The sequence below is a fragment of the Ailuropoda melanoleuca genome, chromosome 8, assembly GCF_002007445.2.
Source record: "Ailuropoda melanoleuca isolate Jingjing chromosome 8, ASM200744v2, whole genome shotgun sequence".
NCBI classification, from domain to species: domain Eukaryota; kingdom Metazoa; phylum Chordata; class Mammalia; order Carnivora; family Ursidae; genus Ailuropoda; species Ailuropoda melanoleuca.
Genome location: NC_048225.1, coordinates 63,312,795 through 63,329,249, shown reverse-complemented (window position 1 = coordinate 63,329,249; position 16,455 = coordinate 63,312,795). Strand labels below are relative to the sequence as shown.

Genomic DNA, 16,455 nt, shown 5'->3' with positions numbered 1-16,455 from the left:
TATCAAAAGAGGTGAAAAACATACTGCTTGCCTTTAAGAAGCTGGCGTCCTGGAAAGAACTTCAGGTCTGTATGGGTGACATAATTTGCGAATTTTGCCCAGTGCAAATTAAAATAAGGGGACACTTCTTCAAAAAGTATTAAGAATTTCGAGGTGGAAACACTATGTGGCAAGAAAAGAAAAAAAAAAAAGAGGGGCGCCTGGGTGGCACAGCGGTTAAGCGTCTGCCTTCGGCTCAGGGCATGATCCCGTTGTTATGGGATCGAGCCCCACATCAGGCTCCTCTGCTATGAGCCTGCTTCTTCCTCTCCCACTCCCCTGCTGTGTTCCCTCTCTCACTGGCTGTCTCTATCTCTGTCAAATAAATAAATTAAATCTTTAAAAAAAAAAAAAGAAAAAATGCTTTGATTCAGAACAATGAGGAATACTATATTTATTAAAAGTAACACCTTTCTTTGACAGCCATATAAAAATTTTTTAAAAGAACAAGTTTAAAATTCTACAGTGTCAGGGTGTTAAATTTCCTTTTTTTTTTAATTTTTAAAAATTTTAAAAAAGATTTTATTTGACACAGAGAGAGAGAGAGTGAGAATGTTCAAGGGGAGAGGCAGAGGGAGAAGCAGACTCCCACTGACCAGAGAGCCGGATGCGGGGCTCCATCCCAGGACCCTGAGATCATGACCTGAGCCAAAGGCAGACGCTTAACCGCTTAATGGACTGAGCCATCCAGGAGCCCCAGGGTGTTTAATTTCTTAATAAAATTAGAGTCGGCAAGAATATGGTCAATAAAAATAACTAGTGAAGTGCATTTCATATCACATATTTAAAATGTTCAATGCTTTTCATGGTGAAACACTTGTGCATACTATTATGTTAAGAGAAATATTTTTATTTTTTTAATTTTTTAAAGATTTTATTTATTTGAGAGAGAAAGAGTGAGCGAGAGAGAGCGTGAGAGGGGGGAGGGTCAGAGGGAGAAGCAGGCTTGCCACTGAGCAGGGAGCGGGACATGGGACTCGATGCTGGCACTCTGGGATCATTACCTGAGCTGAAGGCAGTCACCCAACCGAGCCACCCAGGTGCCCCAAGCAAAATATTTTTTAAAAATACATTTGTAACCCATAATACAGATAAACCATAGGGAGAAGCAAGGACTGGTTTGTATGGGTGCTGTATATTTTCTTTTCCTTAGGGTTCATAAGTGAGGTCCCTTTTCTGGCCCTCTTACCACGTTCCCATTTGCCACTAGAGATTCTTAGACATATGACTTTTGATGATCTCAGGGCAAAGACACTGATGATCCCCATTAGCCTGAACTTGGGGGAAAAAAAGAAAGAAAAAAATGTGAAGATGGCAACAGCAGACCATTAAACCAAGTGTGGGGATCTTCTAAGCACTAAGGCCTTTGTGAAGGCACAAGTCACACATCCATGAAGCCAACCCTAAATTACAGACTAACAAAGTATGTTGCTTCGTGTATGTTGTGATGCTGTTGGGCCTGTCAGCCCCTTTTTATTCCATGCGGTACATTTCACATGCTCACAACTAAAATACATTTAAACAGTTATTAGGCATTGACTCTATTTGTGCTAATTACTGTAGGAAATCTTTGCTAAAGTTTAATATAATCAAGTACATAAATAATCTAATAAAAAAAGATGTTATAAAAAGGTACAATTATAATTCTTTTGCTCTTTCCTACAAGACTCAGGACAGGGCAGGGACTGAAACAGGCAAGCACTCAACAAATTTTTGTTGAATATTCATTCAATGGGTGAAGATTTTGACAAAGGTAAATATTGGGAAAGGCCAAAAGGGAGATGGTTAGCTAGGATTCTAGAGAAGTCACAGTCTGGCCAGGAAGGGCATTGCAGACAAGAGGAAATGTCAGTGAAAGCAAAGCGCTGTGCATAAGTATTACCTTCTGGTAGAACTTGACATCTCCTAGATGCAGGAATCTGTTTCTTCTGGCTGGACCAGTGCCCGTGACACAGCAGCCCTTCAGGACTGACCCAGTAAAGGCAGTGAATAAGTAGATGAAGCTGGAGCCAAGTTAACCAAAGTTTTGAGTATCAGAGTGAGAATCTATATTCAGGGTACAGATAAGAACCATTGAAAAGGGCAGTGATGTGATCTGAACTCTGAGGGGAAAACAAGCCTGTGGTATCCTTGATGTGGTTTTGGATTATGGGTGGGCTTCGGCGGGCTGAGTTCCGGAGCCAACAACCAAGAAAGATTTCTTGAGACATCTTTGGTGCAAAAATGTGATTTTATTAAAGCATGGGGACAGGATCCATGGGCAGAAAGAGCTGCTGCACTGGGGTTGTGAGGGGTGACTGATTACATACTTGGGAGTTGCGGGAGGTTAAGTAAGAAAAAGGGAGGTTTCAAAGTATTTTCATGTGTTAAAGACTCACAGGACACGGGAGGAGGCCTGGCTGTTGTCAGGTTAAGGCTCTTTTTCCCTCTAGCAAGGCATTAATCAGAAGACAGTTGGGAGTTTCCTGAAGGAATGTCACACACATCCCAACCAGGAGTGTGTGTGTGTGTGGGGGGGTAGTTTACAGGGTGTCAGCTGGTGCTTTGTCCTCAGCTAGCCTTCTGCTCCGGCATCATCCTGAGTAAGAAGCCGGTTCTGGGTTAACATCTCACAGCTTCTAATTCCACCTCCTCCCCCCCAACCTTAATAAACACTGTTGTCATAAGCCAAATAAGACCTCAAATGGGAATCTTGAAAACACGGTGAACCAAGCTAGCACACAGAAACACAGCCCCTAATTCTGTGGTTGTGTTAACGTTAACTGTCCCTTTGTGTCTTCTTAACTGCATAATAAAATCTCATGAGCAAATAGTGACGTTTACCAAAATTCTGGGCAGCTTCTAGGTCTAGCTGTAGTCCTGTACTGGACATGCCGGACAAACCGGCGGCGGAAAATCGCGCAAGACGGCCAGGTTTCCAAAACGCGACAGACGCGGGAGTCCCCTATGCACACCTGCCGGCCAGGCCCGACGCCCAGGTAGGGCCTCCCTCCCCAGCTAGGTGGCGCCGGGTTTTTACCCCGACTTCACCGTCCCAGGCGTCTCTCGGTTTGGGGTCCGTTAAAATTGGGGCCAAGACTAACGGTGCATCGAGCAGAGTGGGGCCGGAACCCGACCCAGGAACCCAAGCCCAGCGACGCGAGCGGGAAGGTCCCTGCAGCCGCCGGGCGCACACGTGTCCGCACAGGGGGGAACAATAAAGTTGAGCGTGTTCAAAAGGGGTCTTTGTCCTCCAGGGCCCGCTAGACAAGCCTGCAAAATAAGACTCCCAGAAAGTCACTGATGTTGGCAGGTGTCGTTGTTCTCGGGGGGCGTTTTCCTCACTCGCGGTGGGACAGCGCCGGGGGGGATGGCGCGGACGGCGGGCGAGCGGGCGCAGGCGGGGCGATCGGCCCGGCGATCGCCGCGGGCAGCCCTGCGAGGACCCCGGTCCCCGTGGAGCCCGCAGCCCCGCTGCCGCAGCCCTGAGGCGCGCGATGAAGCCCAGACCCGGGAGGTTCGTGGACAACAGGCTGAAGCAGCGAGTCGTGCAGGTGGATATTGGGTGCGACCCTTTCTCGGGGGCTCCCAGGCCAGCCGGGACCAGCCGCCGGCCGAGGCCCGTGTCCTGGGCTGTGCGCGGGTCGCCCTTCCGCCGCGGCGGGGCTGCCGGGAGCCGGGGTCCGGGCAGGTGTAGCGCCTGAGGAGAAAGGGAAGGGGAGGGTGCAGCCCCGGAGAAGCGGGGTCCGGGCAGGTGCAGCCCCGGAAGAGCCGGGACGGGGACGGGTGCAGCCCGGGAGGAGCCGGGGAAGGGGCGGGTGCTTGGCCTGGATCTGACAGTGTAATAGGCTCTTTGCCTCCGGGTTTTTCATTTCTGTATTCATCTGTAGAAAGCGATGTGTGGTAAATGTCTTGCAGTGGCACAGTCTGCAAGCAGTCTTAGAAGGACGGAGAGATTTCTCTTGATTCTGCACTCTGGGAGCTATATTTTCTCTTTTTCTTTTACTTTGTCAGTGCTGTAGTCTCCTTTTTGGATGGGTCTCTTCCTACCAAACTCACTAAGTAAGTGTTGGGAGTGCCCAGAGCTCCTGTGCTGTTTCTCTATCCTCATACTCCTCTTACCTGGTTTCTAGGTGATCTTGTTCGGTCTAAAACCTTTAAATACTATCTGTATCTATACATTCACTAAAATTACTATAAATAGAAAATTCAATATAAATATACTTATGAATATATAAACATAAATTCAATGAAAATATAGTCACTTTATTTTTAATTTTTTTAAAGATTTTATTTATTTGAGAGCGCACGAGTTGGCGGGGCAGAGGGAGAGGGACAAGCAGACACCCCTCTGAACAGGGATCCCAAGGCTGTGGGGCTCTGTCCCAGGACCCTGGGATCATGACCTGAGCCGAAGGCCGACTCTTAACCAACTGAGCCACCCATAACCAACTGAGCCACCAGGTGTCCCTGTATATTCATGTTAAATACTATCTATATATTCCAAGACTCATCTGTCCAGTGTGGATTTTATCTTGAATATCCAGCTGCCTACTTGACATTTCCCCTTGAATGTCTAATGGGTATCTCCCACAACATATCCATACTGAATATTTTGATATTCTCCAAACACATCCTTTCCTAATGTTCTCTATTTCAGTAAATGACACTACCATCCATCCAGTTGTCAGGGCCAAAAACTGTAACAACCATTACTACCCCTTTGTTTCTCTTTCTGTAACCAATTAGTCAGGAATTTATCTGGCTTTACCATCAAAATATATTCTAAACCCAGCCCCTCCTTCCCGACTGTGCCTCCAATCATCGTAGCCCAAACCACTTTGATCTCTGCTTTTAGTTCTACCTAAGGTCTGTTCTTCGCAGGGCAGCCAGGGAAGTCCTTTTAAAGGGAGCTTGGCAGGGCCCTGCTCAGAAAACCCCTTCGGTGGACTCCCAGAGTATCTAGAGAAAAACCCATCCTACAGAGTCCGACATAGTCTGGCCCCTGTCTATGTTTTTATTCTGTTTCCTTCTTTTTTTTTTTTCTTTAAGATTTTATTTATTTATTTATTTATTTGAAAGTGAGAGAGAGAATGAGCAGGGAAAGGGGCAGAGAGGGAGACAGAAGCAGACTCCCCACTGAGCAGGGAGCCCGATACAGGGCTCCATCCCAGGACCCCGGGATCATGACCTGAGCCGAAGGCAGACACTTAACCGACTGAGCGACCCAGGTGCCTCTCCTGTTTCCTTCTGCTGTCCCCCTTGCTTTCACCGTCCTCACCACACTGACCTCAGACATGCCAAGCACAGGACCTTCGCTCCTAATGGCAGAATCCAGTGGCCGTTCACAGCTCTTCACCATTTCACATTATCTGTTTTTCTCTATTGCTTTTGTTTTGGCTCATTATGAAAACAGTAGGTTCTTATGGTTTAAAATAGAAGGGACAGAGGGGCATAAAAGAAAAAGAATTCCTTCATCTTCATGATGGGGGTACCCGTGGTGAGTTTCTATTTTATCTTAAAATTTTGTGCGCATGTGTGCACTTATGTCTATATATATGTGTATATATATTCACACGAACAGGCTCATCTATTCTGCTTTTTATCACTTAGTGGTATATTTTAGACTTTTTCCCACAAGTAGTACATTTGTCTCCTTTTAACAAGCATATCAGTTATTTATTGCTGCATAACAGACCACCCCCAAATGTAGCCGATTAAAGTTGTGTTTCTGCTGCCATCAAGAAACTGTTTGACTTGTAGTGGATATGAGATGCACACAAATATGTCTAAGTCAGAATTAACTGTAGTAAATGACAGCGTGCTCTAGGAATCCAGAGAAGGGGAAGATTCACTAGAACAGTCTGCTTTGGATACCTGGTCTCTTGTCACTGGAGGCATTTATGCCGAGACCATTATCCTGTTAAGGATTCTTGAGAAGAAACTGCTGTCTGAAGTCAGGTATACCTTGACTGGATGACCAGCAAGCATTGAAACATGGAAGTTGGTAGACATTCTGGGTTTGAAATCTGGCCCTGTAATTTACATGCTGCCAAGTAAATATCTTTTAAAGTTTCTTTGAGACTTTACCATCTATAAAATGGGGGAAACTAACATCCCTCATGGGACTGTGAGTGCTGCTAGAAGAACGTGTCAAAGGCCCTGCAACAGGTGCACGGAGCCCTCAGTTTCTTGGGAGTTTTTCACGGTGCCTCTAGGCCAAGTAATACCTACTCAGTTTATTAAGTAGTTAGGTTCAGGCCGCTTCCTGACTGTTTAATCCAAATAACTTAGTAGCCTTTTGAAAAAATGGTATATAAAAATAGAAGGAAAATTAATATAGTGGTGTTCCATTCTTAAACAGTCACACTTAACCAGTGGGGTTTGTGTGCCCGTTGGGTCAGATTGACCCTGACACTGTCATTTCCTGTTCCACATTAATTTTTTGCAAGGGATTTACTTACAGCAACTGCTGAAAACCCAGTTCTGCAAAGATCTGACATCATCAAAAGGTGATTTAATATTGAAACCATGAATTGTCTCAGGCTAGAAGTTCCTGCAGTGTTGGACAGCTGGCAAATATTATGATGCTCCCTCAGATTTAAATAGCCCTTGATGCCCTTGTGAGCTTAGTGCTTTGTTCTGGGGTATTTGGGAATTTAGGATATAATAAGCCCTCACTTACTACCTCCTTATAGCTATTCTAGTTATTGTTACTGTGCTGTCATAGTGATTAATAATGTTAATTAAATTCTCTAATTCCAGGCTTGATAATTATGTAGTGATTTTTTCTTATGTGTCTGATACACTTAATAATGAAGAGTGTACATTAAAGCATAACATGTTTGAATAGCTCAATCTCCGATTAAAATCACTGAGTTTGAAATACTGAGAGTTGAACGTTTGTCATATTTTCTGTTTTAGTATCTCACCAGTAACAGATGTGGCAAATACGTGGACATTGGAGTCTTAGCATCTGATTTACAAAGAATGTACAGGTAAAAAGCTATAGTCTCCAGATTCTTGTCTTTATTTTTAGTTTCCATCCTGCCCGAATTTCTAATTGATATTAATTCCTGCTGGCATTCGTTCACCAGTCCATAAGCTTAGAATTCAATTTCAATTGAATCTTTATACAAAGATTTATCAATTACCTGTTATATGCAAGATGCTGTCCTTGTTACTAAGGGGAATGGCTGCTTCTTCTCTTTCAGTACCTTACAGTCTGGTCAGGAGTATTGCCTCTTGGGGCGCCTGGGTGGCTCAGTCGTTAGGCATCTGCCTTCAGCTCTGGTTGTGATCCCTGGGTCCTGGGATTGAGCCCCACATTAGGTTCCCTGCTCTGTGGGAAGCCTGCTTCTCCCTCTCCCACTCCCCCTGCTTGTGTTCCCTCTCTTGCTGTCTCTCTCTGTCAAATAAATAAATAAAATCTTAAAAAAAAAAAGGAGTTTGCCTCTTTTCCTGTCTCATTCCAGAATTAAAACCATCAGGCATGATCTCCCCGAGCTTCCTGGCTACCTTGAAATGTCTCCAGGCTTCCCCCTAACGATTCAGTTTTTCTCTTGTGTCTCTAACCCCACCTTTCCTGATACCTCACTCCATGAATTACCACCACTTTGTGTATTTCAGAGTCTCTGTTTTCTTCTTGTTAGTATACTAGTTTGCTAGGACTGCCATAAAAAAGTATCAGAGGCAGGAGACCTTAAACAACAGAAGTTTGAGGCCTTGCAGTTGTGGAGGCAGGAAGTCAGCAATTGATCAAGGCACTGGCAGGGTTGGTTTTTCCTAAGGTCTTTCCTTGGCTTGCAGGTGGCTGTCTTCTATGTGTCCTCACGTGGTCTTTCCTCTGTGCGTCTGTCTGTATTCTAATCTCTTATTCTTATTTTTTTAAGATTTTATTTTTAAGTAATCTACAGCCAATGTGGGGCTCAGACTCATAACCCTGAAATCAAGAGTCTCGTGCTCTACCAACTGTGCCAGCTAGGCACTCCTCTTACTCTTTAAAAACACCAATCATATCGGATTAATTTGCTTCAGTGCTCTGGCCTGTGGGCCCACTAGGATGGCCACCCTGTCCTTTGGATCCGAGGAGGAGACAGTGTGCTCCCTGGACCTGGGCTCCCTGGGCCCAAGGTGGTGGTCGCAGCCCTCCAACCTCTAAGCTTCCTTTAGAGTCATTTATCCCTTTCTTTGAAGGGTCATTTGTGTCCACAGCTGATGGCCCATTCTGTAGAATCCCAGAACTCCAGCAGCATTCCTTTGCTTCATCCTTCCTGTCTCTTCCAGTACAAGCTGCCAGTGTTTCTGATGCTGTAACCCCATCTCTAATCAAGAAAAATTTATGGCGTTCCTGGGTGGCTCAGTCAGTTAAAGGTCTGCCTTCAGCTCAGGTTGTGATCTCAAGGTCCTGGGATCAAGCCCCACATCAGGCTCCTTGCTCAGCAGGGAGTCTGCTTGTCCCTCTCCCTCTGCCCCTCCCTCCTGTTCGCGAGCTCTCTCTTTCTCTCTCAAATAAATGAGTAAAATCTTAAAAAAAAAAAAAGAAAAAGAAAAATTTACCATAGTGAAAATGTAAACTCACAAGTTGCTTGAAAATAAGCTTATGGTCGGGGTGAATACAGTGAAATACTTACATACTTGTGCAAATTAATGTGATCAATTTAGACTGAGTTTAATGGGAAAATGTTGGTGGAGACCACTGTACTGAGATTCTTGTTATGTTTTTCAGTGTAGACTATGGTCGAAGAAAAAGGAATGCTTTTAGGATTCAGGTAGAAAAAGGTGAGTCTTTTAGCGTTAGAGATGAATTATTAATGAAGCTAAAAAATTGTTTTAGCTCATGACATTTTTCTTTTTGTTTCAGTATTTAACATAATTACTAGTGAGAAAGAACTTAAGAATCTAACAGAATTAGAAGATGAACATCTGGCAAAAAGAGCAAGACAAGGCGAAGAGGATAATGAGTAAGGATTACAGAAAAGGGGGCGTTTTTCTTAATCATGGACCCAATCACATTACATTCCTATTTGTAAAATTTTCAGTGGTTCTTCATTGCCAGCAAGGCCACATGTAATACTTACCTAACGTCTCTAGACCTTTGCTTCAGGCCTGCTGAATGCTCACAGTTGCCTACAGAGGACACATTCTTGTGCCTTTGTATGAGTGGCTTTTTGTAGCTGGAGTGTTCATTTCCCCACCATGAACTCCCACCCAGCCCTCAAACGGCCATGTCAGTGTCTTTTTTGGGCCTTCTTAGACGCCCTTCTGCATGTTTCCTTAACTCCTGGTTACAGATACTTGTTATGATGCTTGTCTTATGGTGTTGAGATTGTTACGTGTGTATCTGCAACAGACCTGTCTCGTTATCTTTGTTTTTCTCTGCCCTAATACAATGCCAGATGCGTAAAAAAGGTACCAACTAATTTTGTCATTTAAGAAATAATATTGAGGGTTTTTATCATGAATGGGTATTACATTTGCCAAATGCTTTTTATGCACTTAATGAAAGATTTTGTGATGGTTTTTTCCCTTTGTTCTGTTAGTTTGGTGAATTACGTTGATTTTTTGAGTGTTAAGCCAGTCTTGCATCCTGGGATACACCCTACTTGGTCCTGATGTATTATCCTTCTTAGATATTGTTAAGTCCTGTTTGTTAATCTTTTTCTGTACATGGTTATGTCTGTATTCATATTGGTCTGAATTTTTTCTTTTTTGCAACGTCTTCATCAGATTTTGATATTAGGGTTATACTGGCTTCATAATAATTAGTTGGAAAATGTATTTTTGTCTGTATTTGATGAAAAAGTTAATGTTACTGTTACTTCTTTCTTAAATAATTTGTTAGACTTCAGCTAGAATTCATCTTGGCCTAGAGGCTTCTTTGGAAAGGATTTAGGTAACTAATTTTGCTAGATCTAGGACTTTTCCTATTTTCTTTTTCTTCTTTTATCAGTGTTGGTAAATTGTGTGTTGTTGGGTTTTTTTTAAGATTTTATTTATTTGAGAGAGAGAGAGTGAGCATGAGCAGAGGGGAGAGGCAAAGGGAGAGGGAGAAGCAGGCTCCCTGTGATCATGACCTGAGCTGAAAGCAGACGCTTAACCGATGGAGCCACACAGGCACCCCCGGTAGATTGTACTTTTAAAGGAACGTGTCCGGGGCACCTGGGTGGCGCAGCGCTTAAGCGTCTGCCTTCGGCTCAGGGCGTGATCCCGGCGTTGTGGGATCGAGCCCCACATCAGGCTCCTCCGCTATGAGCCTGCTTCTTCCTCTCCCACTCCCCCTGCTTGTGTTCCCTCTCTCGCTGGCTGTCTCTATCTCTGTTGAATAAATACATTAAAAAATCTTTAAAAAATAAAAAATAAAGGAACGTGTCCATTTCAGCTAAGGTGTGGAATTTGTTGGCCTGAAGTTTTCAAGATATCCTCTCATTTTTCTTTTATGTCTATAGGATCTTTGTTGGTAGCTCCTTTTCACTTTGCTGCCTTTTCATTTGGATTTACCATCATTTTCTTAACTAGTTCTGTATTCGTGGAGATTTGGTTGTTTCCAGTTTTGCACTATCGTATGTGTAGTAAATAATTCTTTAGCACATGTGTGTTTGTATACATTTCTTTGGTTTTTTAATGTTTAATTCCTGAAGTGGTGTTTCTGGGCTTAAAGATATATTTTTGAGATTTCTGGCACATCTGGAGTTGTCTTCCAAACAAAGTTGCCTGGGTTCATACTCCCATCAACTTTGTATAAATTGTGCATTTCTTTGCACCCTTGTGGTCCTAGTGGTACTATTCTTTAATCTTTGCCAGTTTCATGGGAAAAAATTGATTTTTTTAAAAAAGATTTTATTTATTTATTTGCCAGAGAGAGAGAACACAAGCAGGGTGAGAGGCAGAGGGAGAAGCATGCTCCCCGCCGAGCAGGGAGCCCAGTGCGCAACTCAATCCCAGGACCCTGGGATCATGACCTGAGCCAAAGTCAGATGCTTAGTGACTGAACCACGCAGGCACCCCCAAAATTGATATATTTTTATTTGTAGTTTTTGGAGAACTAGTGAGGTTAAATTTTTGACTGTTTCATGTTTCCTGTTAGTTTCTTTCTTTTTTTTATTTTTTTAAGATTTTATTTATTTATTTGACAGAGATAGAGACAGCTAGCGAGAGAGGGAACACAAGCAGGGGGAGTGGGAGAGAAAGAAGCAGGCTCATAGCAGAGGAGCCTGATGTGAGGCTGGATCCCATAACGCGGGATCACGCCCGGAGCCGAAGGCAGACGCTTAACCGCTCTGCCACCCAGGCGCCCCTCCTGTTAGTTTCTTGCTTATGGGTTTTGTCTTTCATTTGAGAGGTATTTGAATTTTCCATAATAGTTGTCAGATCCATTTGTATAAAATAGCACCTCCTTTTATATGTTTTACAGATTGCTCCATTTTGCCATTTGTCTTTTATTTTTGTTTAAAGTGTCTTTTGATTAGAGAAGTCCTACATCTTTACCTCGTCAGATCTGTCAGTCTTTTCCTTTATGGTTGATGCTGATGTGCTTAGAAAGACCTCTATCACAGGAGCATATGGGATAATTACCCATATTTTTTCCTTGTTTATTTATAGCATTACATTTAACTCTTTAATCCATTTGTAATTAATTTTGTAGGGTGTGACTCCTAGGGCAAGATGTGNTGATTTATTTGACAGAGATAGAGACAGTCAGTGAGAGAGGGAACACAAGCAGGGGGAGTGGGAGAGGAAGAAGCAGGCTCCCAGCAGAGGAGCCTGACGTGGGGCTCGATCCCGGAACGCCGGGATCACGCCCTGAGCCGAAGGCAGACGCTTAACCGCTGTGCCACCCAGGCGCCCCTCTTTAATCCATTTGTAATTAATTTTGTAGGGTGTGACTCCTAGGGCAAGATGTGTTTTTTTTTTTCCAGATAGTTGAATAATCCACCTTCTTTACATTGATTAGAAATGTCCAAACTTACATTATTAGAATTTAATGAATAACAAAAGAATTCATGTCTTAATTATAAAGGTGGTTCATAGCATTCATGTAAACCTTTTCACTTAGGAAGAGTCCTTTTCTTAATTATTTTCTAGAGATATTTTAATCTTTAGATTAAATAAATCTTTAGGTAAAGATATTTAAGATATTAAGTAGCAGGGTCCTATTGTTACTTGAAGCTATTAAATATCAGCTCTGGGTTATGATGAACTGACATTGCATTCTCAGTTTGTAGTTATTAGGATTTATGCCTGTTCCTCACTGTATGATAGAAAACCTCTTTGTACCTTCATTTCTCATGGACAGACTTGGGAAAATTCCACCTGGTCACATGGCTGGGTCATGTGGAATTTGTGAATTTGTTACACAGTTACTTAATTATGGCTTGCTGGAATATTTCCTTTTTTTGGTGTCTGATATTCCTAATGAGACCCTTGGGTCTGATAGGAATTTGCATTTCACTTTTCTTTATTGCTAGGATTAAGACAACCACAACGTATTAAGCATTTATTATGTACTCTAAGGACTTGGCGAGCTTCTATTGAATCCTCTAATAACCCATTGAGGTGGACATTATTTATTCTCCCTCTTTATAGATGGGGAAGCTGATCCTCACAGAGATTAAGTAGAAGCTAGTAACCAGCAGCGTTGTAGTTTGAATCCAGATTTCTCTTAACTCCAAAGCCTGGACCCTTGATCACCATAATAGTTCACCTTAGTATATTTCTTGTTTGGGGTAGTCATTTATTTAGGATGTGGGAGAAAAGCCTTTAAAATGTTTCTTTTCCTTTTCTTACTGAGGTTTACTGAAAGCTATTCAGATGACGATTCAAATATGGAAGACTCCCCAGATCCGCAGGTAAGCCAGACATTTAATGGACTCACTTTGTTTTGTTTTGTTTTTTTAATCATATTATGAACCCTCCTTTTAAAAAAATCAGTATGGAATAGAATCAGAGACATTGAACATCTCCATCAATAAATAATTGAATACTTGCTGTGTATAGCATTGAAGAATTCTCTGGATGGCTATCCTTTCAGTATTTGTGTTTATAGTCTATTTTATAGGGAAAAAAGGGGAAAAGAGTGGCCAGAAATAAGGGCACATGGGAAGAAAAAGGGGAATTAACAGTAAAAATTGAGAAAAGGATACATCTTCTCCCAAAAGGCTGGCGTTACCAAGAAGTAGGCTTTGATTAAAGGGAAATGTAGAAATAGTATGCTAGATGATTTGTAACTTACTCTTATTTTTTCCCCAGTGGTAATTCAGTTTTTTAATTTAACAAAGTCAGGATGATAATGGGTTATATCTGATTGCGTATTGAATTGATAGGATAGTAGTGACTCTCCTCGACAACCAGCTCATTTTCGTACATGATTCTGTTGTATTTTTTAAAAGCGAGCTTACTTACTTGGTTTTGTTTAAGTTCCGTTTATGAATTGGTGCATTATCTTGAGGTGAGGGGGGGACATCACTTATGAACAGTAAATGTGTGCTTGTGAAGCGTCTTATTTTGGACCTCGGTGTTTTCTGGCTGAAATGCTATAAGAGGAGCTGCGGGAAATGGAATATATGGGTGACTAGCCTTCCACAAGTACCTTCCAGTGATTCATGCTAATATCGTGTTTCTGCCAGGCAGCAAATCACATGAACAGCTCCCTGCTCTCCTTATATCGGAAAGGACATCCTGATTCCATTTCAAGTGCTCCTGAGATGGAGCCCAGAGAAACCACTGGCTCGACCCCATGGACGCCTTCTGACACAGGCTCCGTCCCATTGAAGGCCCCGGCCAGAGGTTCTGAGGGAGGCTGGTTTATCGACAGAACTGGTGTAAAGACAGACGTGACAGACGAGAAGAGTTATCATAAGAAGCCAGGATCTGAGATAGAGGTATTTCTGTAGTGGAATTTTAGCCCTAAGTAGTCAGAGCGCTTTACCATCTTTTCACTGAATGTAACATCAGCAGATTCTTGTGTTTCATGAAGGGTGTGGGAATTTGGAAGCACACGGAGAACGTGGTTACATCCTGTTACTGCCACCATTCCTGTCCAGGTCCAAGCCTTAACTACTAAAATAACCTCCCCCCAGTTTATTCTCCACACACAGATGTTGTTTTGTTTTGTTTCTTAAGATTTTATTTATCTATTTGAGAGAGAGTGAGAGGAAGGAGTAGAATCCCCGCTGAGCAGGGAGCCCGATGTGGGACTCGATCCCAGGACCCTGACATCATGACCTGAGCTGGAGGCAGATGCTTCACTGACTGAGCCACCCAGGAGCCCCACAGTTGTGGTTTTTGCGAGTCAGATTGTTCTCATTCATGTATTAAAAGTGGCTTTATTCAGTCTGGAATCAAAGGCCTTACAGTGGCCAGGGAAGCCTGTGTGTGCGCCGCTGCTCTGCTGGTTCTTCAGTCATCTCCTTGGCTGCCGTGGGCTTGCCTTTTTTCTAGAATGCGCCACACACGCTCACCTGGGGCATGTGCCCTTGTGCTTCTGTCTGGAACTGTCCCCAGATTCCAGTGACTCACATCTTGTTTCCCTGTAATCTTGGCAGCGTCCTTCCCTGACGTGTAAAATACCACGTCGTTGGATGCTTTTTCCTGACCCTGCTCATCTCCTTTTCATCAGGCACTTAGGACCACTTAGAACTTACTGTGTAATTGTTTCATTGAGTTTTTTCTTTGACTTTCTCCACTAGAACGTCAGCAGGACCTTCGGTTTGTTTAATAGTGTCTCCATGGCTAAAATGGAGCTAATAGGGCACCTAGGTGGCTCAGTCGGTTGAGCGTCTGAATCTTGGCTTTGGCTCAGGTCATGATCTCAGGGTTCTGGGATTGAGCCCAACATAGGGCTCTGCACTGGGCTTGGAGCCTGCTTGAGATTCTGTCTTTCCCTCTGCCCCCCCTCGTGCGTGTGTGTGCTTTCTCTCTCTCTCTCTCTCTCGTTCTCTCTTGGCTTCTCTAAAATAAATAAATAAAATCTTCAAAAAAGTATAAAAAGAATAAAAAAATACACCTGACATTTAGTTGTCAGTTTGTTGAATTAGTGCCTGAGGAGTCTTCCAAGGTGCATTTACCGGTGCGAGTTCAAGAATAGGTACTTTGGGCGTGTGTTACGGAAGGTTGGTCATTGTCGGAGAAAGGGAAGTTAGCGCTAAACCAGCCTGTGGCTCGCTCATTTTGAGCTGAGGGTAATGCCTTGAGGGAGCCTGCACAAATGGGTGCACCACGAAAATGCAGAGAATAAGTAGACACTTTTTTTTAACCTTTCTAAGTTGAACTATACCATACATAAAAGTAAAGCTGGATGAATTATCACAGAGTGAACACACTGGGCACCAACCTTAACTGTTTTTAACGCCTGACAGAAGGAGAGGGGATTCACAGTAATCTGTCCCACACTAGTCCCTGAGGATGCCCCTGGGGCTCACTGTCCAGCCTGCTAAGTGCTAGCCACGTGTGGCTCTTGAGCATTCAGAATGTGGTTAGTGTAAATGAGGGACTGAATTTTTAACTTAGATTTATAAAATAATGGTCAATTTGGTTATTATAAAACTTCTAAGTCTCTTTGGAACAACTTGGATATGTGAATCTACTCTTTCAGCTGTAAATTTTATGAAATCTAGATACAGATTATTTCCCATTACAATTTAGTGTCTGAGGGGCGCCTGGATGGCTCAGTTGTTAAGCGTCTGGCTTCGGCTCAGGTCATGATCCTGGGGTCTTGGGTTCGAGCCCCACATCGGGTTCCCTGCTCAGCGGGGAATCTGCTTCTCCCTTTCCCTCTGCCTGCCGCTCCGCCTGCTTGTGCTTGCTCTCTCTTCTATCAAATAAATAAATAAAATCTTAAAAATATTTAGTATCTGAGTTGAGGTGTGCTATGGTCATAAAGTACACGTTGGTCTTTGAAGACTTGCTATAAAAAACAACATAAGACCTCAATTTTTTATACTGATTATATGTTGAAATGATAACATTTTGAATATATTTGATTAAATACTAAATTAATTTCACTTGTTATTTTTTCCCTTTTTTAAATGTGGTGGCTCCTAGATTAAAATTTAAAATTATGTGGCGTTGTGTTTCTCTTGGACAACGCAACGTAGGTGGTTTCCAAGAACCAAGACTTTCGACTTGGCAAAACCTTTCTCCTTTTGAATTATTAATGGACCTTTTCCAAATCTCTACATTAATCATCTGTTTTTAGAGATGGTTATTGCAAGGTTAAGGAAGTAGCTTGACTCTTGTGTTGAATCATACTTTTTTTATGGTTTTTAAAGCAGCTCCATAGTCCTGTTTAATTTAGTGACTCATCAGACATCACATGAAGACCCACTGGTGAAAGGCTTGGTGAGAAGTACAAGGTGAACGTCAGTGTTTCAACCCCAGAAGCTCACAGTTCTGTGAGAGACACAGAAGTGGTCACGTACAAGGCAGATTGTGGCAGGC

General features: G+C 42.9%; 1 protein-coding gene across 3 annotated transcripts in view; it reads left to right on the top strand.

The window, feature by feature from the left end:
* Positions 1-3,439: 3,439 nt before the first annotated feature.
* NVL (nuclear VCP like) overlaps positions 3,440-16,455 on the top strand; it is a 114,886-nt gene continuing 101,870 nt past the window's right edge. For 2 of the 3 annotated variants that reach the window (XM_034666592.1, XM_011228917.3), the window contains exons 1-6: positions 3,440-3,572; positions 6,943-7,016; positions 8,747-8,799; positions 8,882-8,981; positions 12,809-12,866; positions 13,644-13,898. In XM_034666592.1, the coding sequence (XP_034522483.1) occupies positions 3,516-3,572; positions 6,943-7,016; positions 8,747-8,799; positions 8,882-8,981; positions 12,809-12,866; positions 13,644-13,898 (597 nt within the window). In that variant the 5' untranslated portion in view covers positions 3,440-3,515. The remainder of the gene's footprint in view (positions 3,573-6,942; positions 7,017-8,746; positions 8,800-8,881; positions 8,982-12,808; positions 12,867-13,643; positions 13,899-16,455) is intronic. The other variant, XM_034666593.1, reaches the window with a different exon arrangement.